The sequence below is a fragment of the Pseudorasbora parva genome, chromosome 24 (assembly GCF_024679245.1).
Source record: "Pseudorasbora parva isolate DD20220531a chromosome 24, ASM2467924v1, whole genome shotgun sequence".
Lineage (NCBI taxonomy): Eukaryota > Metazoa > Chordata > Actinopteri > Cypriniformes > Gobionidae > Pseudorasbora > Pseudorasbora parva.
Window position 1 is genome coordinate 6441321 of NC_090195.1, and position 26334 is coordinate 6467654.

Consider the following 26334-nt stretch of genomic DNA (forward strand, 5'->3'; position numbering starts at 1 on the left):
ACTGCATACTAATAATGACCCAACTGTAAGCTTGCAGATTTTCAGGGGTCCTGCATTTCCTCCGGGAATTGGGGGAGGTGGTTCAGGAGTCACGTGACTACAACCCATCCGTGCCGACCCTTTGTTGTTGGGATTTTGGTCAAGGAGATTCGCGATATTGCCCCGAAACGAAAGGCTTGCAAAGAGAACGGAGAGCGAACGCTTTTTAAAGGGCGCAAAACAAGCGATACGCGTCGGCTTTTCCTCACACCTAGTAAAACAGACGCGCGAGAGATGCACACAAAGACAGAACGAGAGGCATCCGCGAGCTTCTACTGAGACGCGCACGAGCTCATGCAAACACACACAACAGCAGCGAATCCGTGCAAATGAGCTCGCGCTGATCGAAATGCAAGGCTGTTTTTAACCGGAGTGATGCTCACAAGGCTCAGTCGGCCTTTCTGGGACACAAACCCGTTTTAAAAGGGAATATTTTCCGCATCATCCACAGACTGCTCCTCTTTTGTTCCCCGGTACATTTATTTAACAGGTAGAAGAGGAGCTACAGATACATCATGTCGGCGGGCACCGGGCTGTTAAGGAGGACCGGTCCAGAACTATCTGTGTTCTGCTTGCTGACCATCATCATCAGCCCAGCGCTGGGATCCGTCCAGTCATCCCACCCACAGAACGCCGACTGTGTGTCCGGCAAAGGAAAAGGCTGTTTAGGTATGCATTCACTAGCCTATTTAATATTTTGCATGGGGAAAATGCATGCTCACTTGTATCTTTGTTGCAGATATTGCACATTTGCTGTGTGCATCTTGAAGATGGAGATTCAAGCATGGCCTCTCTGGAGGCTTACGAGATGCAGGCAGAGTAGGGATGCTAAATGAAACTACCGATGTGTTCCTGTCAAATAAACGGATGCATGGGGCTATTTTGATTAGTGTACATATGTGAACTATTTGAATGGGTTTGAATGGGCTGAAGGCAGGCATCCATCTTTTGATGCACCAGATCAGGTGAGACAGTATAAAGGAAAGCGTGAACCCCACCCTATAACATCACTCTCATCAGGGGTCTGTGGTGACCAAATTCTCATAAACTAGGGAAACTGGTTTAATAAACGGGATTCTGCTTGGCTTTTTTATAGCTGTGTGTATGTTCTTTCTTTCTCTGTGGGCAAAGATAGGCTAATTGTAATGTTTTAAGCCACATGTTAATCCTGCTTACGGATTGGGAAGGCAACAGTGAGCCCCGCTCTCTGTACTGTCCCGTATGGTGACCGATGGGGGGCTCTCAGGCTCAGTGCCTGTTTGAAAAGCCTTGCATGGTGTTGTGATCTTATTTATTGTCTTATATACGTCCTTGCAGACCTTTAGAAACATGCGTTCATTGTCCTGTGGATTGGATTATTGATGTTTCCAACCATATCCAAGAATAGTGCCCTGTCATGATAGTTGAATTGCACTATTTAGTGATTTTAGGTTGTAGGATAATGCATGCGCTTGTTTGTTAGTAGAGTTATGGATATAATTGGTTATTAATGGCCTTGTTGACATTTTTACAAACTGTTGACTCGGCTATGCTCTCTCTCACCTGATGACTTTTTACACACTGACTGCATGCAAAATAAGCTGCCGTTTAAAATGTAACCTTTTAACATAATGCTCATCTCCGTCTTTTGGGTCATAATGTAAACTCTCCAGATGGGCTTTTTTTCCCTGGCTGTCTTTCTTTTTAAAATCCTGACACCCTTTTTGTCACCTAGAATTAATAGAAGGAAAAGCAGCTGACAATAGCGGCCATTGTGCGCCAGTGTTTTCAGATTCAAAGCTCCAGGCAACAGTGGTTTAATCAGTGGCCGTCCTGCATAAGCGCCGGGCTGGTTTTGTAAAAGGCAGGAACACAATGGAGCGAGTCTCAGGGGCATCAGAATTGCCCTCAGCAGTTGGATAGTACTGACCACAACCAGAAATAGCAGCCTTCATTGATGCCCTTCTCCTAGTGTCTCTAATTCATTAGACAGCCTATTTTTGACCGCTGCATTAATGGTGTTTCTTTTATTAAAGGTCAAGTTGGTCATTTTGCAAACCTCAAAAAGTGCATTAAATTGTCATTCTAGTCATTATATATTATAACCCCAGCTATGATTTCTGTATTGATGATGTTCCTGGAATTTGATCTTGGATCTCAGTAAATCAATATTTGAGCTTGCTATCATTTCTTGCTTTTACTCATTAGTAAATGATAAGTGACAGCATAATTATTTCACCCTCATATTTTAGATTATATAACATTTTTTACCTGATTTAGAGCAGTGGTTTTGCCTCAGTAATCTCATTTTTACATTGCATTTGTGATGTAACACATTATCAACATTGTTTATTGTACTGAAGTAACAAAATATACTTTTGTGCAAAAATTATAACATTACCAGCATCTGCATAAGCCCAAAAGTATTGACCTGACATGAGTGGAATAGGAAAATTTACAAATTTGCAATAACGTAGAAGTGTAATTAACCAGATTGACAAAAAACACTGGGCCAAATATTATATATATATATATATATATATAGATAGATAGATAGATAGATAGATAGATAGATAGATAGATAGATAGATAGATAGATAGATAGATAGATAGATAGATAGATAGATAGATAGATATATCAACTGACATGAATCAAAATATTGTAGTTAATTAGTAAGTGTTTTCTTATTCTTTTGACATTTTATAAGCCACTTTTTTTCTAAATATGATTTTCAGTTGTGTTTTGTTGTTATTTGCATTTATTATTGTTTTTGCTGGTCAAGATACTTTCAAGACCTGTAGCTCACCACTTCAGGCTTAAGCCCACAGATGAACAGCCTCCCTTGCAAAGTATACTTCTTTTGACTCATACACATACACAGGTGATGGATGTGCAGTTTAGAGCAATCTCTCGCCACAAGTTACAACCCATGTAAATACTGCACAAAAAATGAAATACGCATATGTGGCCTGCACGTACAAAGTACAAAAATCAGCAGTGCGCGTTCTGTTCTAATAACGAAATTGGTGTCACACACACTCTAAGCCGACCCTCGCGTACGCGTAAAAAAGGATACTTTGGCCTTTAGTGCGACATAATTTAGGGGCCGTTTACATGACAACATTTTTATCTAAAAACTGAAAACTTTGTATGCATTTTGGCCATTCATTAACACGACAACAGCGTTGTGGGGGCCTGAAAATGCACGCTTTAAAAAAAACTACCGTTATTGGCTCCATGTAAACTACAAAAACACAAATTTGTGAGAGAGGTGACATCATGCGCATTCATGTCTTTAAGCGCATAGTTTTATTTACAAAGGGCACTATTTTAACGTTCTGAACGCATGGTCTGAAGCGCAGGTGCACTTTGAATCAGAATCCACGTTTGCTGTCGGCGCGCCCAGAGCATGGTCCAAAAGGGTTGTCCCTCGTCTCTTAATGAGTCATGGGTGTGTTTTTGGGCGTAACGTGCAATAATCCAATCAGAGTCTCATCTCCTCTTCTCTTTAAAAGCCAGTTGTGCTTGCCCCATGGCTGATTCACCATTTACATGGCGGAATTTGCGAGTGGAAAAACTGAACGCTTCTCCAGAGAATCCTTTTATTTTTAATATACAAACATGTTTGTGTGCTGCTGCGCATCCCTGTGTGTGTAACAAGCAGAGTGTACGTGCGTTGTACACCCGCCTATAGGCGCATATTAACTGACAAGCCCTTAAAATAATCAAAAAATATTGCGGCATTGGCTTTAGACCAGCTCATTTGGTGAATGGCGTGCCTGAACAATGCGGCTGAACATCTGGTTTTCAGACCAGCACGTCCATGGGGGAACAAATGGGAGCAAATGCATTTGCTATTTAAACAATGTGGCGCTGGATGTGGAAATGATAACTGCGTCAGGCTAAAACTAGCAAAAAACATGGTGCCGCATTGCACCAAGTGTATGATAGGGCCCAAAGTGACATCGCCAACTAGTGGCCTGGCAGCAGAATACAACATTTTTAATTGTTTTTGTGAATCTGTTTGAACGGGAATCATTTTGACAATGTTCATCTGTACGCGAAAAACACAAAAGAAAAACCTTCTAAGTGTAAACACTTTTTTTTAATGCATACTTTACTCCATGTTTTTTCTTAGAGAATTGTATAAGTGTGTGTGTGTGTATATATATATATAATTATCATTATTATTAAATATAATATTTTTATGTTGAGGTGCATGCATATATCATTGTACTTTTGTGACCCAAAATGAAATCACAATCTCTGACCTCAGCAAGAGAACTGAAATGTTAGTTGTTCACGTTAAGTGTAGGCCAATCTAATCTCTATCCAATCTATTGTTCTTTGAATAACCCATTTGAATTTTAGATAAGGTCATTAGATAATGTGTTTTAAATAGCATTTACTGTTGAGTACATCCTGTGCACTTATCAATCGGAGCCCTTATCTTTGTCTGATCTGGACAGTCGCGCTGGCTCATAGCTCTACATAGTATGATTTCTTTAAGTAGTCTTCAGCTCATTTCCTGACTGCTCTTGAGACACGCATTGCTCACAACACAAAGCTCACACATCTGAGAGAATATCAATTGACATGCAACCAGCGTTTTGTATTCAAGGATGGGGTTCTAAAGCAAGGCTGGATATGAAAACCCAACTCTTATACTCATCAGTCAATTTAATGGCTTTCCATTGAACAGACAAACGGCCTCTAAATCACTCCAGTGCGAGGGAGATGCTTTATGCACATAGCTTCCCCGTATCCCATAGGTCTGAAATCAATGGCGTCCACCGTGACAGGGCGAGGGGTCGACCAGAGGGAAGCGGTATAGCAAAGCTTTGCATAATGCATGTGTGTGGATGCAGCGGGTGCTTGCGAACCCATTTAAGGCAATATGTTCACCCTGCATGCTGTCATGCACTTTAGCGCATCCTAGGTGGCTTCTGCTTTAGATGGCGAAATATTATGCTGCTTAGAAAAAATTAGTTTTTTCATTTTAGGAGATAAAGCTTAACATTCTTTAATTGTTTAGCTGGTTTAAAGGCTAAATGTGGCATTTCTGCACCACTTGAGTCACAAATAATTGTTTTCCCAAACAGTCCCCTTCTGCTATTGGTCAGACAAACACATAGCCCCGCCTACAAACTCACACCACTGGATGAGACAGTGTTGGTCCGAATGCTTTAAGAAATGTTTCAAAAATGTTAAATAATAGTTTCCTTAGATTTGTCTTTGTAAGTGTGTATATTATGCTGGGATAGAAAGTCCATGGTTGCTTTTGTTTTAGATACTGAAATATCGTGCTATGCTTAGTAGACTCAAATATGTTTATTTATTTGGCTGGTTTAAAGGCTTAGTGTCATTTGGGCGCCACTGGAGTCACAGAAAGAATGGTTATTTTCAGTCAGGTTTCCCAAACACTCCCCTTTTGCCATTGGTCAGACAAGCAGATGTCGCCGCCTTCAACTCACACCACTGGTTGAGTCAGTTTTGCTATGTTGGGCTGGTCAGAATGCTTTCACAAATCTTTAAAAACGTAGAATAATGGTTTACTTGCATCTGTCTTTGTATATTAGGCTGGGATAAGAATGAACATTTTAAAACAAACTTTTTGGATGAGCTCATGTAACACATTCTTGTATGTAGCTTTTTATTTACCTGAATTTAGTGTTTCTGCCATGTAACATTTTCCGTCATACCATCAAGGTGTGTTTTGGTCCTAAAATGTTTAACTCCGATGACACGCTTGTGGATTCTGTCAGTTCCACACTGGCGTATAATTAAGAGGCAATTATTTTAAGGAAGCCCGTCACAGATGGTGCCTTCAAAGAGGTCCAGCCCACATAAACCACAATTACTCCCACCCAAAGACACTGCCAAATGGACCATGCTGGTAGCCCTTTGTTTCCTTTACCGTCTGTAGTTATACCATCACTTTGATGGTTAAACTCAAGACTAAGTTTTCCTTGTGCACTTCAGAAGATCTCAATGAAAAAACGGTTTCTTCCTCCAGTTATACTGATGGTTCTGGGATAATTGTGGTAGTCTTACCAAAAGACTTGTTGGGATTGCAGTGGAATACTTTTAGGATGTTAGACGATGTATCCCTCTAGGTAATTGACTGCAAAATCGAGGTTGAACAAAGTTTATCAAACTAAGTTAATGTTACTTGCAGATCAAAGCCGCAGTGGTTCCTAACCACTAGACCGCACGAACGTTGTACAGTAATGGCTGATGGCTTCATACCTTTGAGTCTTTGATCTCACTGCCTTAGACACAGAGATCTGTATCACGGCTTGTTTGATCTCAAAGACCCGACTAGACTAATTATAACAGGACATCTCGACTGCGGTGGATTCTGGTTGGTAGCCATTAACAGCAAAAAGCTCTAGTCGTGTACTCTCTTTTTAGGATGTTTACCACAACTCTCAAGCAATGCATTCCTGGTCACGATATACATTTTACTTCTTTGAAGTAGTTTTAAGTGTCTCTATCCTTTAGCTATACCCATCACCCATCAATTTCTTCATTGCCTGTCCTCTACAGTCTTTCTTTTCTTCTTAATACATGTATTGTCTTTTTGTATGTGTGTGTGTGTGTCCCTAATATGCCGGAGGCAAAGAGGCACTACAGAATGCAGAAAACCCGTATAATGCTCTCGACCCTCACAGCAGTTTACAGTTGTGCAATTAAAGCACAGCCCGGAGCGCACACTCTGAGAGATAAGGTTACTTTATTCTTCTTAAAGCATATTAACTTGAGTATCTAAAGTTAGAATCGGAACTACGTTGTTAATGTGTGGTTTTGTGACTTATATGTCTAAAATTGGGTAAAAGGGGGTATTATCTATCTTAAAAAGATAAGATGGAGGAGATTGAGACTCAGTGTGTGTATATATACAGTATACCCATCTATGATTATATGTAAAGTTATGTGTTGACCTTATTGTTTCCACATGCTGTGCTTTTATGCTGATAAAGAGCAAACTGGGTCTGCTTTCACAGTGCTGGACTCTACAAGAATCCCCTGCTGAAAAGACACTTACATTTCCATACTGGTACAAGCTGGTTTATGTTGCTGGTAAAACAGAGTCATCAAAGTTGCATTTGCATAAGAGCAAATTTAGCTCCCTTTAGGCTACGTTCAGACTGCAGGTAAATGTGACCCACATCCATATGTCAGATCTGTTTTTGCCATGACAAACCACATGAAATCTGATCTTTTCTATTCCGATTTGGGCCACTTCCATAGGTCCTAAATCTGATACAGGTCCGATGTTGTGCAATGCGACCTCAGTTTGAACAAACAATCATGCCGGAATTTGTGCGTCTTTTATTTCACTCTAGAGCAACATTGATCACAATTCTGTGTTTATGGGAGTCACACATTAAACAAATTATCAGTATGTAAAACTTTATTTATCTTTTGAGTTCACAAAACTAACACATTTTAAGTATATATAAAAAAAGTTTTATTAACTTGTTTCTTTTAATTAAGACAAACTTAAATTTAACTGAAACAGACTTGTGATTTCTATTTCCAAGCATGCTTTGCCATAGTTCTCGAAAGTGAGAGTAAATGCTAAAATTAAGTTTAAAAAAAATTGTTTTTATGGAAGATTTATTTTCTATATTGAATATTCTGTATTGCTGTGCTCATTCAGCAATTGCTATACTTAAAGGTGCGCTATGCACCTTTCCGTCCACTTGAGGGCGCCTATTCAAAACAAAGGCGTAGTTTGATGACGCAAAGTGTGAGCACAGCATCTTGGGAGATGTGGTCTTCACCTCACAGCCGGTGGAAAATAGGACTCGGGCAGAAATCACATTCATGCATACGGTTATTAACGTTACTGTAGTGTAAAGCAGAGCAGGACCGAGTGTTGTGATCCTGAGCACGGCTGCTGGAGCGATTGTTAAACAAATACTCGCCTTGCGAATACCGGGACTTTTATTATAACGGGACGGGACACAGTCGCCGGGCGCCTGCACTGATCCGCTCTTCCGGTTATGATTTTGAGGTAATGTAGCTCTGTTTATCATATTAGATACATTTAAGTGTGTTTAAAACGATGTTATGACTTTACTCCGTGCGTTCACTTGTTCACACTGTAAGAGTAAAGCGCTCCTGCCAAATAAAAGCCGAAACCGAGGGTAACGCAGATATGACGCAATTGACAGGCGACTCCCTCAAACGCAATGCTGAAACGTCCCGGCCCTTAGTTAAAATAGCAATTTTCTCACAATTTACAAATAGTTGGAAACATCTGGGATATTGTAGGTACTCAACTGAACAAAATATATAACACCGGCCTAGTGGTTTTTGGATATTTTACTGCAAAAATACTACATAGTGCACCTTTAATGCTGTCAAAGCATTGTGTTATCAATTAGCAAGATTAATTGACTGAATTTTGTAAGTTTTTACTAAAAATATTTAAGTTGCGGTTACATTATAATTTTAAGTAAAATTTCTGCGTTAGCCTACTCATATATTTTAAGTTAAGCTTAATTAAAACATACTAGTACAAAATAAAAATCTGCCAGTTGTGCTTACTTAAACCTTGATTTTCTTAACTTAAAAATTGATGTAACTGACCCGTTTACAGTACCCAGAGTTATCAAGACAGTTGCAAAAGGTAAACAGTGGACAGTGATGTTTCAAAACGTATTAATATTATAGTGACAGCTCTATATACAAGCATAACATGAGGGCTTGAATCAGAAGTGTTTAAAAACTGCTCTTTTTTGCATCCTCATCTTTGTTTTTATATTTCCTGTGCATAAATTTGCTGGCTTTCATTGCAGATCACGCTATTAATAAACACATAATCACTTACTTTAATGTTTTTAGTGTTTACTTCTGTATGATTGTGTGATGTCTTTTAGCTTTATTTTGTGCATGCGGGTCAGTTCAGGGCCATGATCTGTTCACACTGGAATCTGATATTGGCTACATTTAAAACAAAAATGTGAACGGTTATAAACCAAACACATCGAATCTGAGCATTAAATCAGAATTGAGGACTAAGGCTTGCAGTGTGAACGTAGCTTTAGACTCATATTTATAAGACACTTCTTTTAAAAATATCTTCAATGTGTAAAATGTTATGAACTGCTGAACAAAGTGCAAAGCAATTATAGGATTCAGTTAAATAGTCCTTGAGATAGGAAAGAGGGCCCAAGTTGAGCTATAACGTCACAGCTTCCTCCTTTTTAATAAGGGACACTTTGCGGGGTCTATTGACCCATTGAGGAGATGAGTATCGACTGGTCTTGAGCTGTTTGGCTACAGGCAATGAACTGATGTCCTTATCTTTCAAATGGCATTGATTTCTGTCGCTGCTCTGATTATCTTTGCGCTGTGTGAGATCTGGGTCTCCCCTCTGCCCCACTTCTGCCCCACACACATTGTGCTTTGTGTTTGTTTGGAGATGTACACTTGGAAATGGGTCAGTTCGGATGAGGGACGTTTAAGGAATGTCCCATTAAGGAAGAAGTTGAATGAGGTTTGCTGTGAAGGTTAGGCCTTATAAGTTGGTGTATTTGTCATTGCACATCACACTGAGCTTAACACAAGGAACTTGTTTTGTATTGGTGAAATAGACTAGCATGAATAGTAGATTGTTAAGTCAGTACAGTGGTGTATTTTTGGACTGACAGCAGATCATTTAGAGCATTTTTCACAACAACCTTAAATATACCTTATCCTGCTATGGAACTTATATGTGGGAAATGGAACATACACTGTGGCAAAATCTGTTGGCATTGACAAAAAAGTTTAGCTGTATATATTTGTGCAATTGCTCATTTGCTTATTTTATTGCTGTTTACTTGTCTTTAATAATGTTTGAAATGTATATGAATTAGTCAAGTTTGTTTTTGCTGTGGTATTTTTATCAAGAGGGACCTATTACACCCCTTTTTACAAGGTGCAATATAAGTCTCAAGTTTCTCCAGTGTTTTCGTGCAGGTGTCTTTAAATGCAAATGAGCTGCTGCCGAAAAGCGGGCGGAGCCTACAGCCCGTGCCTCGAATACATGGATTCTCCAAGCGGCAACCTCCCGCGATCTCTCTTGAAGCCAATACAGAAGTAATGTAAACTGCAATTCCTCAACTGGCCACTAGGGACCGGCTCCAGAAGGGAGCAGAATCTCATTGAGCCCCATGTTAAAATTCTCAACTTTAAAGGAGAAAAAAACATGTTTACAGCCTGGTACAAATTGTGGTTTTGGCTTATAAGGCTAATTTTGATCTTCATGACAACTCTGAGGGGGGTGAATTTTTTTATAACTCATTCGTTTATGTTATATAAAGCCTTAAAGTTCTGCAGAATTAAGGGCGTGGTTACAAGTGGATAGCCATTTATCTGCTGTCTATAGTCATTGCATCACCTCAGCTCTGCGCACATCCCGCCTTTTTGCTCATTTTCTGTTATCCGGGAGTGACACGCGATGACTCGCTCACAAGATGGCAACGCCCAGCTCGCCCATACTTTAAGCTTCAGAACGGCTTATCAGAATCCTATGGGTGACGTCACGGACACTACGTCCATATTTTTTTACAGTCTATGGGATTCTTAGATACATCATGAAAGTTTATTATCTGCATGCGTTAGGGCTGTGCAATATATCGAAATTATCGAAATATTGCAAATCTGCATATCGCAATATGCATATTGCAATGGCACGCAATATCTGAATGATTTTAATAGGCTACTTCAACATTGTGAATATACACACACAGTTATGTCAAAATGGCTGTCTTGATGAGTATTCATGTAAACCCAGTTGGTTATGCTTTAAGTTAATGATATCAGTTTGGGAAAGAAGCCAAATGTGTGTCAATAGGATCCGTGCATTAGCTCTTAAAGTGACAGGCGGCAAATACAGTAAACCTGGCGCTGTCTATACACAGTGTATATTCACACGAAGACTACTGTTTTTAGTTCTTATTTTAAATAACAAAGATAAATTAAAATAACAAAAATAATCGTCCACCCCTAGTTCATAAGTTTTTGTTTACCTGGATGTACTTGATGTTCAGTTTTCGGTTGATATAACTATACATTACCAAGTCAAGCAAAGAGTTTTTGGTATTTTAAATACCATTACATTTTTTTAGTTTGTTTACATTGATTTCAAAATTATATTGTCAGATTTGTGACATTCATTTTTGCTGAAACACTGCTAGTCACTTTCAGAAGTTGTAGCAATGCTTTATTTTCCCAGAAAAAAATGTGAAACACATAAATAATATCATTCTTGGTTTTTAAATATAGTTTTTTAATATAATATAAATAGATTTTACACACTAATAGCAATATCGTATTGCATATCGAATATCGCATTATTTAACAAGATATTCAATATCGCGTTTTTCTTCAATATCGCACAGCCCTAGCATGCGTCATATAAGTCTAAACTCTCTGACTTCTGCACACATCCGAATCCTCCCATGAGTTTTAAACTATGTTCTCTTTCACGTCTTATTGCTCTTACACTGTCAAAAACACACAAAGTTCACATAAACACAGTCGGTTGTCTGTGAACATAAACATCAAGTAAAGTAATCACATGTGTTTATTAGATCTAATGTAATTAACTAATGTTAAGAAATGGAAACTTATTGTAAAGTTTTACCAAGATATCATCATCAGATATCATTTTTGGATTTTGTACAATACATTTTTTAATACCATGTTGTTGTTGTTTGTGATTCTAATACATTTTATGGACAACTAATATTCTGAAGCCATGTTTTGTAGACATGTTCAATGGAAATACTTTTTTTTTTAATGATATATAAACAGTTCAGTCATGAAACTCTTCAGAGCAGCTGATTGGTTCTCTTAAAGCTGTGCATTGGGCATTTTCCTAGTCCTCCACCTTCCCCAGCACCACCTGCCTAGATCTGCCAGGGTGGTTTTCTCTACATTTCTCGCAACAGTTTGCATTTTATTCACTGTGCATACATATATATATATCGGTCCTTGGTGTATATCTAAGTATCACAATTTTATTATCTCTCAGATGTCCCATTGTCCTCGTCTAAAGAGTCTATGCAGTTACTTTTATCCCTGTAAAGGCATAACTGTGCTCAAGCTATGAAATCCAGCTCATTTTGACAGTGAACTTATTAGCATTTGCTCTATTCCCACAGGTGCCAGACCAACACATCACTTATCACAGCACTTTAGCACCTCCACAGATTAACCTTTCATGTGATTTAAACAGCCTTATTAATTAACTTCTCAAGCTGCTCTTCCAAACTTCACTTGTCTAAAGTCTGTGCATTGGTTTTATCTGAAACACTTCCTCTCTCCAAAACCACTTGGCTGGGTTTCTGTGGCCGCAGCATTTGTGCCATTTTGCAAATGCATGCACGGCTCGGCCGCACGCCAGCAAGCGTCTGTAGTGGCTTTAAGTGTCTGCTCCTCATTACCGGGCTGTCTTACGCCTCGTCTCATCTGCTTGGATTTACACAAGGGTTACGGCTGCCCGGTGCCCTTCATTTGCATGGCCAGTGACCTGTGTTGGGGTGCTTTGTTCTTAATTTAAATGAAATCTTCATTCATATTCTGGGATAACAGTGAGAATTGTTGTTAAAGGATATCTGGATTGCTATAAAAATCTTTGTTTTTATAGAGCTATTTTAAAAACTAAGAATTAAGTCAAATGAAAAGATTCTGAACATCCGTGCAACACTTACGGTTGACACTCATTAACTATAATGCACAATTGATTTTTTTCAAATACTGAATTTATTTTGATATAGTGTTATCATGGGTGGTTAAGAACCCCTGAAATCTTTCTTTTTTCTGTGGAGCACAAAAGAAGATATTTTTAAAGTTTTGGGCCAAATAATTAAAGTCAATTGAGTCCAAAACAACCCTTAGTGACTTTCATTGTATAGACAAACAAACAGAGGCATTTTTCATAATATATTCATGTTCCACAGAAGAAAGAACGACATGAGGGAGAGTACATTTTTGGGTGAACTGTTTCTTTAGTCCTGTCTCAGGTTTTGTCAGCTGTGTGTCAGATGGAGGTTCTAGCCTAGCTTAATTTCTGTTAATATTAATAGGCTTCATACTCACAGCTAGTGGTCTGAAATATGAATGACATTTGACTGTTGACAGCTGTTGGACACATGCTTTTTACAGCTGCTTTCTACCAGCAGTCTGATTTTAGATGAGTGGTTCACATCTTTGAAAATGGGTTGATGAAGCTGATCCTGGGCTAGAACTTTAAATTAACTTCCTGGTCCCAGTATAGAAGGTTGGTTTATGGTAGGCTGTATGGATGAACATTCATATGGACCCTCATTAACACAGTATAACCACACTGACTCATTAAACACACCGACATTTGTTAGCCATCTGCTGAGCTCCTATTTTAAAGGGGACTATAGAGGCAGTCTTATGGAAGCACAATTGCGAGGATAAATCCCATAATTCAGACTTTATAACTCACAAGTGTGGGTTTATATCTCACAATTCTAAGAAATAAAGTCAGATTTGCAAGATATAAACTCGCAATCGGAAAGGTAATCCCACAATCCAGACTTTTTTCCTTGCAATTGCAAGTTTATATTGTAGATTGTTTCCGCCATGGAATTAAATTATAAAAAAAATAAATAAAAAAATAAAAATAAATATATATATATATATATATATATATATATATATATATATATATATATATATATATATATATATAATTTTTTTTCTTCAGAATTACGACTTTTTTTCCTCCATCGTATTTGCAAGTGTATATCTCACAATTCTGCAAAAAAAGAAGTTATATATAGACTCGCAAATATGAAAAAAAAGAGTCAGAATTGCAAGATAAAAAGTCACAAATACCCTTTATTATTTTTTAATCAGTGGCGGAAAGAAGGGAAGAAGCTGTCATAATATTGCACAATTCAGACTTTATAACTTGCTATTTCAAGCTATCCCCCCCCCCCCACAGAATTGTGCGATATAAACACAATTGCGAATTATTGTGAAATAAAAAAAGTTGCAATTACCTTTTTCATTTTTTTATTCTGTGCAGGAAACAGTCCAGTCTTGACTAGGTGAGATAAAATATAATCATAGGGGGAAAAAGTTTTTTAAAGTGTAAGACAGCATAGGTTAGTGGTACAATTTTTCTTTAGCATGACCTGAACTGCACTTGACAGTAAGTGATGATCATGCATTTTCACTGAATGTAAAAGTGCAGCTTTTTATGCTATAAGAAGATTGAAAAGCATGCAAGTCAAAATGTTTTAATATCTTGCAAAATGATCAAGACCAAAAGTTTGTCAGTGTTTGGTGTTGAATAAGCCTGTTGTCTCTCGTCAGATTTGTCAGAGAAGAAGAGCGACCTGCGTGTGTGCGACGCCACCACATGTCGTTTCAACGGGATCTGTCAAAACAATGGCGCTGACATCAAATGTGTATGTCAGTTTCAGGTACGCACTTTACTTCTTTTATTATTATTTAGTAATGCTGTTTATTGTTTTTATAAAACATCAATATTGTAAATCAAGGCTCCAGACTGCGACTAAAACAGTAATATTAAAATATTAATTTGCAAGTGATATTTTTGCTGAGCTCTCCACTGGCGACCAAAAAAATTAACATTTTATAAGTAAAGGGTTAGTTCACCCCCCCAAAAAAATAATCTCAAATTACTTACCCTAATGTCGTTCGACACCTGTAAGACCTCCGTTCATCTTCAGAACACAAATGAAGATATTTTTGTTGAAATCCGACGGCTCAGAAAGGCCTTCATTGACACCAATGTCCTTTCCTCTCAAGACCCATAAAGGCACTAAAGTAGCGTCACAAAGCCCATCTCACTACAGCGGCACTACAATCATTTTATGAAGCCACAAGAATAGTTTTTTGTGCACGAAAAAAAAAACGAAATAACGACTTGTATAGTGATGGGCCGATTTCAAAACAAAGCTTGGAACGGTTATGAATCAGCGTATCGATTCATGATTCAGATCGCCAAAGTCAGGTGATTTCAGCAGTTTGACACGCGATCCGAATCTCAATACGCTGATTTATAACCGTTCGAAACTTTGTTTTGAAATCGGCTCATCACTATATGTTGTTATTTCGTTTCTTTGCAAAGTTCCCTTTCAAAGCCTACAGCGAACGGCCGGTTTGGACTACAGCAGGAAGTGCAGGGATGTAATGACGTCACTAGAACCGTTTGTCGACTAACCCTCCGCCCACAAGAACACGCAAAATAGGGGGCGTGGTCTTGTTGCTCTCCCATGTGGAGAAGAGCGCGCATTCAGCGCTTGCATCTCCCCGTTATGGTAAGAGGCGGGACCTTTCCGGGCAAAGTGCGCTAAGCTGCTGTCCAAATCAGAGCGCTGGCCCAATCAGAACTCGTTACGTGTTTCTGAAGGAGGGACTTCATAGAACAAGGAAATCATCAGGCCGTTTTTAGGACAGAGGAAACAGCGCTGTACAGATAAGTAAATTGTGTGAAAAATACTGTGTTTTTTTACACGCGAAACATGAACTCATGTTATATTGCACACTGTAAACATAATCAAAGCTTCGAAAACACGCGAAGAACGGGACCTTTAAGAGCTAAAGTATTTTTAGAACTATATCTTTATCTTTATCGTCTTTGGAGTGAATTGGCCTTTAGAGCCTTTTTTTTACCTATGATTATAATCATCGTTCTTGGTGTGAACAGGACTTAATTCAGAGCCTATCGTGGACTTATTGCTGGTTTAATGGCTTCTGTCAACTCTTAGAGAAAAATCATTGAATCATTTTTTTTCCTGTGATTGTGCTTCAGAATAATCTCTCACATTATAAGGTTGAATCAAAGCTTGCATTTGCCACCCCCCCTCCATTGATCAGTGAGCCATCAAAAGCATATTAATGTGGAAAAATCACACCAGAAGTGGCTCAACTCAATACTGCATCCAGCTCCTCAAAACCACCAAATGTCTTGATGTATCTGAGAAGCGTCTCATGTATCGTGTTTGCCGCAGTGTTCAAAGAACTACGTCCCCGTGTGCGGTACAAACGGAGACACCTACCAGAACGAGTGCTATCTGAAACAAGCAGCCTGTACCCAGCAGAGACCCATCTTTCTGGCCTCTGAGGGCCCCTGCTATCCTGGTGAGTCTAGACTGTCTCCTCCACTTCCTGAAATGAAAACCGAACATCTTCTGCCTTAGTTCATATTACACTGACTGTGCTCATTTTATTAGAACACAAGTCACAAGCATTTCTTTAAGATGCTGTAACAATCGCCGTTGGTCTGTGAGGGGATTTTTGGGGGTGGCTGGTGTGTAAATTATATATACACACATACTCTTATGCTCATCAAGCCAGCATATTTGATAAAAATACATAAAACAGTAATATTGTGATATATTATTACAATTTAAAACAATATATTACAATATAATTTATTCCGGTGATCAAAGCTGAATTTTCAGCATCAGTACTCCAGTCTTTAGCGTCACATGATCCTTCAGAAATCATTGTAATCATGTATCAATGATGATTTGATACTTTATCATCAATGTTGATATTTTTTGGGAACCTGTTATACTTTTTCAGGATTCTTTGATGAATAAAAAGGAAAAAAAAGAACAGCATTTATTTAAAATAGAAATCTTCTGTAACAAATATACACTACCGTTGAAAAAAACGTTTTGGGTCTGCAATTTGTTTTCTTTCTTTTTTGAAAGAAATGAATACTTTTATTCAGCAAGTGTGATAAATGTGATAAATTGATTTTAAAAAAGGGATAGTAAAGACTTATATTGCTACAAAAGATTTATATTTTGAATAAATGTTGTTCTTTTTGACTTGTTCATTCTGAATTCATTCAATCAATCCATACATTTTTCAGCATTTTGGATCAAATAAATGCAGGCTTGATGAACATAGGAGACTTCTTTCAAAAACATTAAAAAAAGTAATGCTTCCAAACTGAAAAACAAAAAACAAAAAAACGATTAATTACAAATTCAGACTTCTTTCTGGCAGTTGTGAATTTGTATCTTGCAATTCATTTGAGAGTTATTATAACCTAAAGTCAGAATAGCGAGGTTTATATTAATAAAACATTCTTAGTACTTAGGACATTCTTAGGACTTGAAGAAAAAAAAATCTGTGACATTTTGCTTATTTTTTTTAACCCTAATTAAAAAAATATATTTTATATAATACATTTTTATATATTTAATTGTAAATGGAAATATGATTGATTTACAAAAACTGTGAATTATGCAAATTATTAAGATATTCATTTAAATAAAATTTCATGTGATCTGTTTTTTATTTAGAATATATATTTGAGGGCCTCTGGCAGGCCACAGGTGACAAAATTGCCATCAAGGGACAATAGATGTACTGCTGCCTTTGCCAGTTAGATTGATTTTTCTAAAAGTCTAAATGAGCAGAACTTCTATTTTAACACCCTGTTTATATGCAGAGGCTTATATTACAGACTCTAATGAGCAGTGTGATCTGAGACATGACAACCTTTATTTTTAGCTCTAATTAATCTCATGATTTCTTTTTATCTGCAAATTACCTGTCATGGCTCATAATAATTTGATATGCATGTTAATAATGCATACAGGGACTATGACAATACGCTGCTGCTGCTGCTACCACTGTATGAACTCTTGACATTGCAAATGTTTATAAATTGAAATTTATAATAAGTCCTCCCTACTTGTTTTTTTGTTTGTTCCAGATAGCAGCTCGGGATCTGGAGATGGAGGTTTGTTTTCTTTTCTTAATATTATTTCTTACGACTAAAGCAGCCACACTAATATCAAGGAAATCGAAACCTGGTCATTTCTAGGATGTTGTCCTACAGACTTCAAATTGAGGCAGAAATGGGTCACGTCCCATCACTCCAGACCTCTGTAGATCAGCCAAAACATGCCATCTGAGGTTATTTTTAGCCCCATGATGCTGAAGTTGCCAGTTCTGTGATAAAAGAGTGACCCCGCTCTGCGCTCGGTTTAAAGATGAAGGCTTGTGTGTACGGGCCGCTCTAGAGCTGTCATTACAGCAAATTACAGACCGCTGCAGGAACGCAGCTCAAGTGCTGTTGAGTATGTACTCGCTCACTGGCCACTTCTGAAATGCATGCTATGCCGCTGAGTATTTTGAGTCATTCTCTTACAAATTTTTTTTTTTTTTTAAACCATCATTCTTCTTTAAAGGGTAGAGAATAGTCTCGTTCCTCATTTTCAGTGTCCAGAATTTCTCTATTTTGAGCTTGTCTCCTACAGACTTTTATAGTATATGAATATCTGTATTTGTAATAATAATAATCATTTATTATATAATAATATTTCTTAAAAAATGTATAATTAGATATAAATATAAAGTATATATAAAAAGTATATATTCAATAAATAAATAAATAGTGTGAAATCTCTGAAATTTTTCCTTCAGTCATTTTTCTATTTCTTTGTCCAATTTGTAATTTTCTATAACAAAAATGACCTTCCCCAATAATGACATTTCCAAATGCTTTCATTTTTTTCTATTTTTGTTTAGATGTATGTTGTTGTTTTTCTTTTAATTTTCAAGTAATCAAAAGTTCTGTTAATTAAATCAGTAATTAAATGATCAGTTAAATATGATTTATAACCACCGTGGAAAGCTGTGACGCAATGTTATTTTAGTTTTATTATAGTTTTAGTTATTATAAACTTCTCATGTCAATTAACTACAATATTTTGATTCATGTCAGTTGGTAGTAATATATAGATATAGATATATAGATATATTATATAGATAGATAGATATAGATATAAACAAAAAATTCAAATATATATATATATATGTGTGTGTATACATATACACACACACACACATCCTAATTTAGCAATATAAAAAACTAATAAAATTACTCAAATGAAACAAAATATGATGTATGTGTGTGTGTATATCATATTTTTTTTCATATATTTTACTCAATTATAATTTTTTTATATTGCTAAATTAGGATTAATTGAATCTTTAAGTATTTTATTGTAGTTTTTATTTATTTCCAGTTAATAATTGTAGTGATTCAACTTAAGCTTATTTCAGTTTATTACCAAGGTAACATTTATGATTTATGAAGTTTTAAAACCAAATGATTTCAGATTGATTTCAAGTCACAGAAATGTTTTTAATAGTTTTATTTAACAATAGTAATCCTGATGTGAAGGACAAATATGAGGAAAACTATTAAAGAACAGTTAAAATACAAAAAAATATATAATTTAAATAAATAAACAATAGATATTCCAAACTGTTTCTCTTCTAAATCTGGCTATAATGAAGTTTTTTGTTTTTTTTTAAATAATTGTAATTTAATTTGTGTTATCACTTACAGAATATGAGGGATCAGGCACAGATACAGGCAAGAAAGTCACAAAATGCAGCAACTGCAAGTACGGCGCTGAATGTGACGAAGATGCAGAAGACGAGGACTCGTACGTGCCGCATTCATTTCTTTATTATTTCTACTTCTGTTGTCTGGACAAATTTAGCCCACAGGAGTAATTAATGAGTCCCATGTTACTTCATGCCAGCACTTTAATGTATGAATTTTTTCTTTTCAACATTGAAAACAACTGCCATTGTGTATAATATAAAAGCATGAATGTTGGAAAGAAGTCAGCATAATCAAAGCCAAGGAATAACATTACTCCCATGAGACGAGGAAGCATTGCAAAACGTCTTTGTATCAAAAGTTTTTCTGCCTGGTTCATTTTACTTTTGCATTTTCAAGCCAAGCGCTAATGAACGGTATGGACTAACTCCAGGAGCCACTGTAGCTTCCAAGGACACGAGCTTCAAGGAGCCCAGGGAAAAATATTCCTGTGTCAGCTCTTAAACACTCACAGCTTATTAGAGTTACATTACATGAACCAGCAGGGGGAGCCGATTGCACAGGACATGTCCAAGCATGTGTCAGCAGAAGTGATACAGTATGGCCAAAATACAACTGATCAATAGAGCACAACTGCAGCTCTGAGAGATCTTTTTAGTAACATTTTATCAGGCGTGATAGGAAACATATTGGTATCAGTGTTATTTAATATCATTGTCTATGTTAACATTATATTTAGCAAATTTAGAACATCTTATAAAACATTAGCAAATTAAGCAAAATTTCCAATGTTCAAGAGAACAAAATGGTCATCGTTCCTTGGAAATGGCACAAATATTTGTCATAAAAATGAAAGTTTCTGCAATGGTGGAAGCCACTGTGGCTCTTTTAACCTATACTGTAAATGACTTGAGCGCACAGACGAAACGCAATAATCTCTGTCATGTTGTCTTCGAATGCCTGGTGTTTGTGAATGCAATTACATGGAACGCTTCTGGGAGGGAATTAAACCAAATCATTCTGATGACAGACTTTGGCTCAGACATTTCAGAAAGATCAAACCAATATTTGAGATGCTGTGTAATGCGATTGGTTCACTGGTTAGTCCAGTTATCAAATCACATCCACTGTTGAGGCAAAGTTTTTGCACACAAAATGTATGCAATAGTTTATGCATGTATGTATATTTTTTGTGATATCCCAAAATGCATTCAGGGCTTTAACAAAAGCATTTGTTACTGGCAAAGTGTTTGTTGTACCAGTAAAATGTGTTTATGCCTTTGAATAATTCATAGGACAATTTTTCAAAGCATTTAAATCTGTCTGTTGTTGCAGCTGTTCGTGTAAAATCGACTGCAGTGGGCACAATGAGAATCCAGTGTGTGGCACAGACGGAAACTCCTACCACAACCCCTGCCTGGTGCGAGAGGCATCCTGTATGAAGCAGGAACAGATCGATGTGAAACATTTAGGGAGATGCCCAGGTCAGATCCCGTCACAGTAACAGCACTGAAGCTAAAACACAACGACAGTCTCAGATAACTCACTGTTTAACCCATAGTTCCTTTATTTGATTTATGTGAAAATTTTAATGATCGTTTGTCTACCAGAGTCAACCCGTGTATGTTTTGTTTTCACTCAGATAAAGACAAAGCTAAGAAAACTGAAGCTGGACTTCCCTACAAGCCAGATTTCACTGGTCAGTACATTTATAATCATCTTTGGGTCTTATTTTAACGTTCTGAGCACATGGTCTGAAGCACACGGCACAGATGCACTTAGGGCATGTCCAAATGAACTTTTGCTAGTTTAACGATGGAAAAATTGTTGGTGTACCCGGCACAAGGTCCAAATGGTTGACTCTAGTCTCTTAATGAGTGTGTGTGACATGGGTGTGTTTTGGACGTAATGTGCAATAACCAGTAAGTCTCATCTCCCATTCCCTTTAAAAGCCAGTTTCACTTGCACCATGGCGGATTCACTATTTATATGGTGGAATTTGCGAGCGGAAGCTTTTATTTTTAACATTTAAACATATTTGTGCTGCTGCGCATCCCTGTGTGTGTAATAAGCAGAGTGTATGTGCGTTGTTCACCCGCCTATAGGCGCATATTATTAACACACCCCTTTAATAACACAAAAATACCGCTTATTTGACTTTGTTAGTCAATGGTGGTCAACCAGGTCAATGGTTGGTCAACCAGGCTTTTGTTGGTCAATGATGTAGTTGTTTTCAGTTTCCTCAAAATAGTAAATCGCCAACAATGTGCCTGAACACACCTGGTTTTCAGACCAGGAAGCCCATGGGCGAACAAATGGGCGCGAGTTTATTTGCTATTTAAACAACGTGGCACTAGAAGTGAAAATGATAACTGTGTCGGGCTGAAATTAGCAAAAAACACTTGCATTGAGCTGGGTGTATGATAGAGCGTTCACAATTGTACTTTCATAATGTGAAATATTTTATTGGGAAGAATATCTAATTAGGGGAAAAAAAATCTGTATCCATTTGCAATTGATTTGATAGTGAAATGTATGTATATGAGGCGTTTGGAGGTCAGTACAATTTTTAAATATTTTTTAAAAGAAGTCTCTTCTACTCACCAAAGATGCATTTATTTGATCAAAAATACAGTAAAAACAGTAATATTATAAACAAAACATTATTATACAATTTTTAAATTTTCTATATTCTATATATTTTAAAATGTAATTTATTTCTGTGATCAAATCTGAATTTTCAGCATCATTACTCCAGTCTTCAGTGTCACGTGATCCTTCAGAAATCATTCAAATATGATGATTTGATTCTCATTGTTATTATCAGTGTTGAAAACATTGTGCTGCTTCATATTTTTATGTAAATTGTGATATTGTTTTCAGGGTTCTTAGAAAGATCAAAAGAACAGAGTTTATTTATCTTTTATAACAATATAAATGTCTTTACTTCACGTTACTTTTAAACAATTTAATGCATCCTTGCTGAAAAAAACTAAATCAGGGTGTCCGCGGGGTTTTAAAAAGTATTAAAAAGTGATAAATCAAAATTGTCAAATTTAAGGCCATTAAACGTGTTAAATGTGGTCTCAGAGGTATTATTTTTTTCCAAATTAGGTATTATTTTTTCAGACTATCAGGTGTCCTATTCTGATTGAAATTCTATCTGCGTTCGCGTTAGTCGTTTAGATATGGGCTTTAGCATATCTGGGCACATAATCAAAGATCTTTCGTCTCCGTCTCAACGTATGTTTGATGCTGACGTCATATTCAGCGGTCGTTCGGCATCATCTCAGAACACTGCGCGCTCAACAGAAAGTGGCTGCATGGCTTATGTTTTATTTTAAACTTGCTTCAAGGCATATCTTCAACGACTGTCCTCATAAGAGCAAATCTTAAAAGATTTATATATAGTCTAAAATGAACAAAAAGTGTTGTGAGAGAATGAGGCGCGATCCATAGACAGTATATAGACAGTGAGATCTGCGTGTCTGTCTGCTCTTAAAGGGACAGCAGCCAATAAAGCTTCCTGTCAGGGAACAGAGAAAATGACTCGCTGCTCTTGACTAAATAACTTTTGTAGCTTTAATAAGGATTAACTATTTAATTTATAGTTTATGCTTTGTGAATGTTGAGATCTATTTTACTGTGTCTGAATGATAACTTATAACAGATTTCCTCCTGGTGTCGATTCTAAATATATTCTTTTTTTGTATGTTATATATGTCAAAATCTGTGTGAATAATAGAAAGGTCGCTGATTAACACTTGCAATTCAGTGTCGTGATGGTTTTAAAAAAATATTCTGAAGGTAGTAAAAAAGGTATTAAAAAGTAGTAAATTTAACTGAAGGATTGCTGTATATACCCTGTAAATGCAAACTGACCCCAAACTTTTAATTGGTATACCCGTGAGAATTTTGAGCTCATATTCACTAAAAACGAACAGATTCATGTTGTTATTGCAGTTATGTAGCTATAGTCAACATATTTAAATCAAGTCAATTCAGTTGATTCAAATTCAAATAATATAAGATCAGAGATTAATATAAACATGAATATATTATAAATGATTAATATAAACTCTGAGGACATTTATGGATGTTCATTGTGTTGCTTTTAATCTAGAATAGTGTCTGTTTGTAATAAAGTAGCTTAAAGTAAAATGCATCAAACTGACTGTCACATTCCCTAAATAAACTGCACTGCTCAACTGGATAGTTAGCATCTGAGTTTAAACAAAGCTAAATCTGGGACTTGAATGTATTACTTTCAGCAATAGAGGAGTAAAAGTAGTTGTTCTATTTTTAGACCCAGCAAAAGCCGGTGATGGAAAAGGATACGGCTGGATGCCCATTCCCTGCACAGATGACTACGCCAACTTCTGCGTCCATGGCCAGTGTGAATTTAATTACGGCATCGCCTCCTGCCGGTGAGCGTCTGGTATTTGGTTGCACAGAACTGTGTTCAGGTGTTCATTAAAAAATGTAATTTCGTGGAAAATAGCTTCAGATGGTTTCTTGTATTTCCACAGGTGTGATTCAGGTTACACGGGGACCCAGTGTGAGGAAATCGCCGACTTCAACATCCTATATGTGGTCCCCAGTGGTCAGAAACTTCATTATGTGCTAATAGCTGCCATCATTGGAGCCGTGCAGATCGCCATTATTGTGGCAGTGGTCATGTGTATTACCAGGTGAGTGCTGGAAGAAACAAACAAGGGACTGGTAGATGAAAATTAAAATGTTAGCATCTTCCAAAAGCATGCATTAATGCACTTTTTTAATATCAAAGCTCATTTAAAGGGGTGATGAATTGAGAAATCAACTTTCCCTTGAACATTTGACATATAAAAGGTCATGGTAATATAAGAATATCCTGTAAGTTTCAAAGCTGAAAACTTCCTTGTTAGTCAAAGAAAAGTTTTATAGACACCAGGCCCAGAAAACGAAACTGTGACGTATAAAAAGGTTGAAACGCCGCCTCTATGTGTACTACAGCTGCTTCAGTAGACCTGCCCACCGACTCGTGGAGCTAAACTGATCGCATTACCGAGCCGAAACAAGATACCGGTCGACACTGTATTTGCAGACATATTGAGATTAAAACACAATGCTGTGCCTTCTATATTGGATACGACAGGAATGGTGTAGCACACTTATGTGAGTAAAACATGTTTTTTATATGCGATAGTATTGCATTCTGTTGCAGATCGTATCGATTATGTGTAAGTGTCTAACAGAGCATACCAGCACGCTGTCACAGGATGGAGAATCCTTTATTTGTTGGTTCATTGCGATTCGGGATCAGACTCCCAGGGCTTGCAAAGCCCAACGTCCCGGGGGCTGTAGTAGCTGTGTGTTTTCCAGACGGGCTACCAAAATGTTAGCAGGCCGGTGAATCTTAAATAGTGAAATAATATTCCTTTCGTGATCTCCGTTGTGTTTGAAGAGCGTGCGTGCGTGCGTGTGTGTGTGTGGTAGCGCTTATATCCACCGATCGAGTGGGCCAAGTAATAAAAAAATCAATAAATTATGGGTGGATGAGAGATAAATCATTGTGTTTGTTTGATAAATACGTTTTCGAGACTGATCCCCGTCAGAGAATTATTCCGACTGCTTTCAAAACAAAATCCCTCCCTGATTTGAACTGAACTGAACAGGGGAGCTGAAGCTCATTAAATATGCAAATCTTCTCCAATCCTAGCCGTGGGCGGTTACTTCCGAGTCTCCAGTGCGGCACGCCCATCAAAACCCAGCGTTCAGGAGAGAGCCTCAAAAGCACTGTAGAAAATAGCCTATTACTTATTAGTTATGATGTTTTTGATTGTAAAAACCACACGGACATCATTAGTTGACCTCAGACAACAGTATTTTTTTTTTTAAAGCCAGTTAATGCCAGTTTAAGAGTTTAATTTTTACCCCAAATAATGCTCAGTTTAACTAATATTCTTGTAACTGCAGTCACACTCTGTTTATATGATTTTTGTTGGCATGCATGTGTTTTTCTGTGTAATATCTTTGTTTTGTTTTTACAGGAAATGTCCTAAGAATAATCGTGGAAGACGGCAAAAGCAGAACTTTTCATCAAACAACCCTTCAAGGATGATGTAGCTTGTTTTTATTTTATTTTTTATACTTTTTGTACCAAGTGGATTACGGTTTTAATGTGCTTTTTTGTTTTGTGCTTTCTTAACTCTGGACAATAAGGTTATTTTCGATTTTACATTTCATTTCATTATTTTATTGGATGGTGCCTTATTGTTTTTTTGTTTTCAGGACATTTTAGGTACTTGATGTCAGTGGCAAACACTGTCAAATGAATGATAAAAGCCAGCTCTTTTTTTGTCAAGTTTTTTATTTTTCCTTTAGGTTGTGGTGCCAGTTTTTTATTTATTTAATTTTTTTACGTACTGTTAAATGTAACTCTCGGCACACAAACTGTACCACAAAAATGGACGTCCACGTTCATGGAATGTGCTTCTTTACTGAAAATATTAACTCTGAACTGTCTTTAACTGCCCCCTTTGATTTTGATTTCCTCAAATCAAGCTGAACACCAAATTTAATTGGACATGAACAACTGCGCCAACGAAGTGATGACGTTTACGGTTTTTTTTGAAGGGAATTCCAGAGAATGAAATGCAACGTGTTTGACTAGCTAATCTTATCAATGTTGAAATGTTTGTAGTTTTTATGTTCTAATGTTATCGGTGTTGTTAATGTTGAAATGAACATTATTGACATTAATTTAATTCTATGAACTGCATATCGCATGACCTGTGAAACTGTGTCCAGTGCTGTAGATTTAATAAAATTTAATTCTCAGTCTTAGATATTTTTGTTGCCTGTACACATACACACAGTGTAAAGTTCATTGGTAAACCTTGAGTCATTCAGATGTGGCTTGTCCTAAGTAATACAATCTCTCAGAGTA

At 37.0% G+C, this 26334-nt stretch overlaps 1 protein-coding gene across 1 annotated transcript; it reads left to right on the top strand.

Annotated features, from left to right (window-relative positions):
- tmeff1b (transmembrane protein with EGF-like and two follistatin-like domains 1b) lies at window positions 1–26231 on the top strand. Its single transcript, XM_067435020.1, has 10 exons — window positions 1–708; window positions 14372–14481; window positions 16036–16165; window positions 17760–17786; window positions 19404–19503; window positions 20739–20887; window positions 21046–21102; window positions 23710–23830; window positions 23933–24094; window positions 25436–26231. Exons 1-10 carry the CDS (start codon window positions 555–557, stop codon window positions 25509–25511), a joined length of 1086 nt encoding a protein of 361 aa, XP_067291121.1. The 5' UTR covers window positions 1–554; the 3' UTR covers window positions 25512–26231.
- The last annotated feature ends 103 nt before the right edge of the window (window positions 26232–26334 follow it).

Bases quoted from the DNA above. Each gene is read 5' to 3' on its own strand.
- tmeff1b (XM_067435020.1), top strand. From the start codon at position 555: ATGTCGGCGGGCACCGGGCTGTTAAGGAGGACCGGTCCAGAACTATCT. The intron at 20,888-21,045 runs GTCAGATCCCGT...GTTTTCACTCAG, and splicing joins ACATTTAGGGAGATGCCCAG to ATAAAGACAAAGCTAAGAAA. The intron at 21,103-23,709 runs GTCAGTACATTT...TTCTATTTTTAG, and splicing joins CTACAAGCCAGATTTCACTG to ACCCAGCAAAAGCCGGTGAT.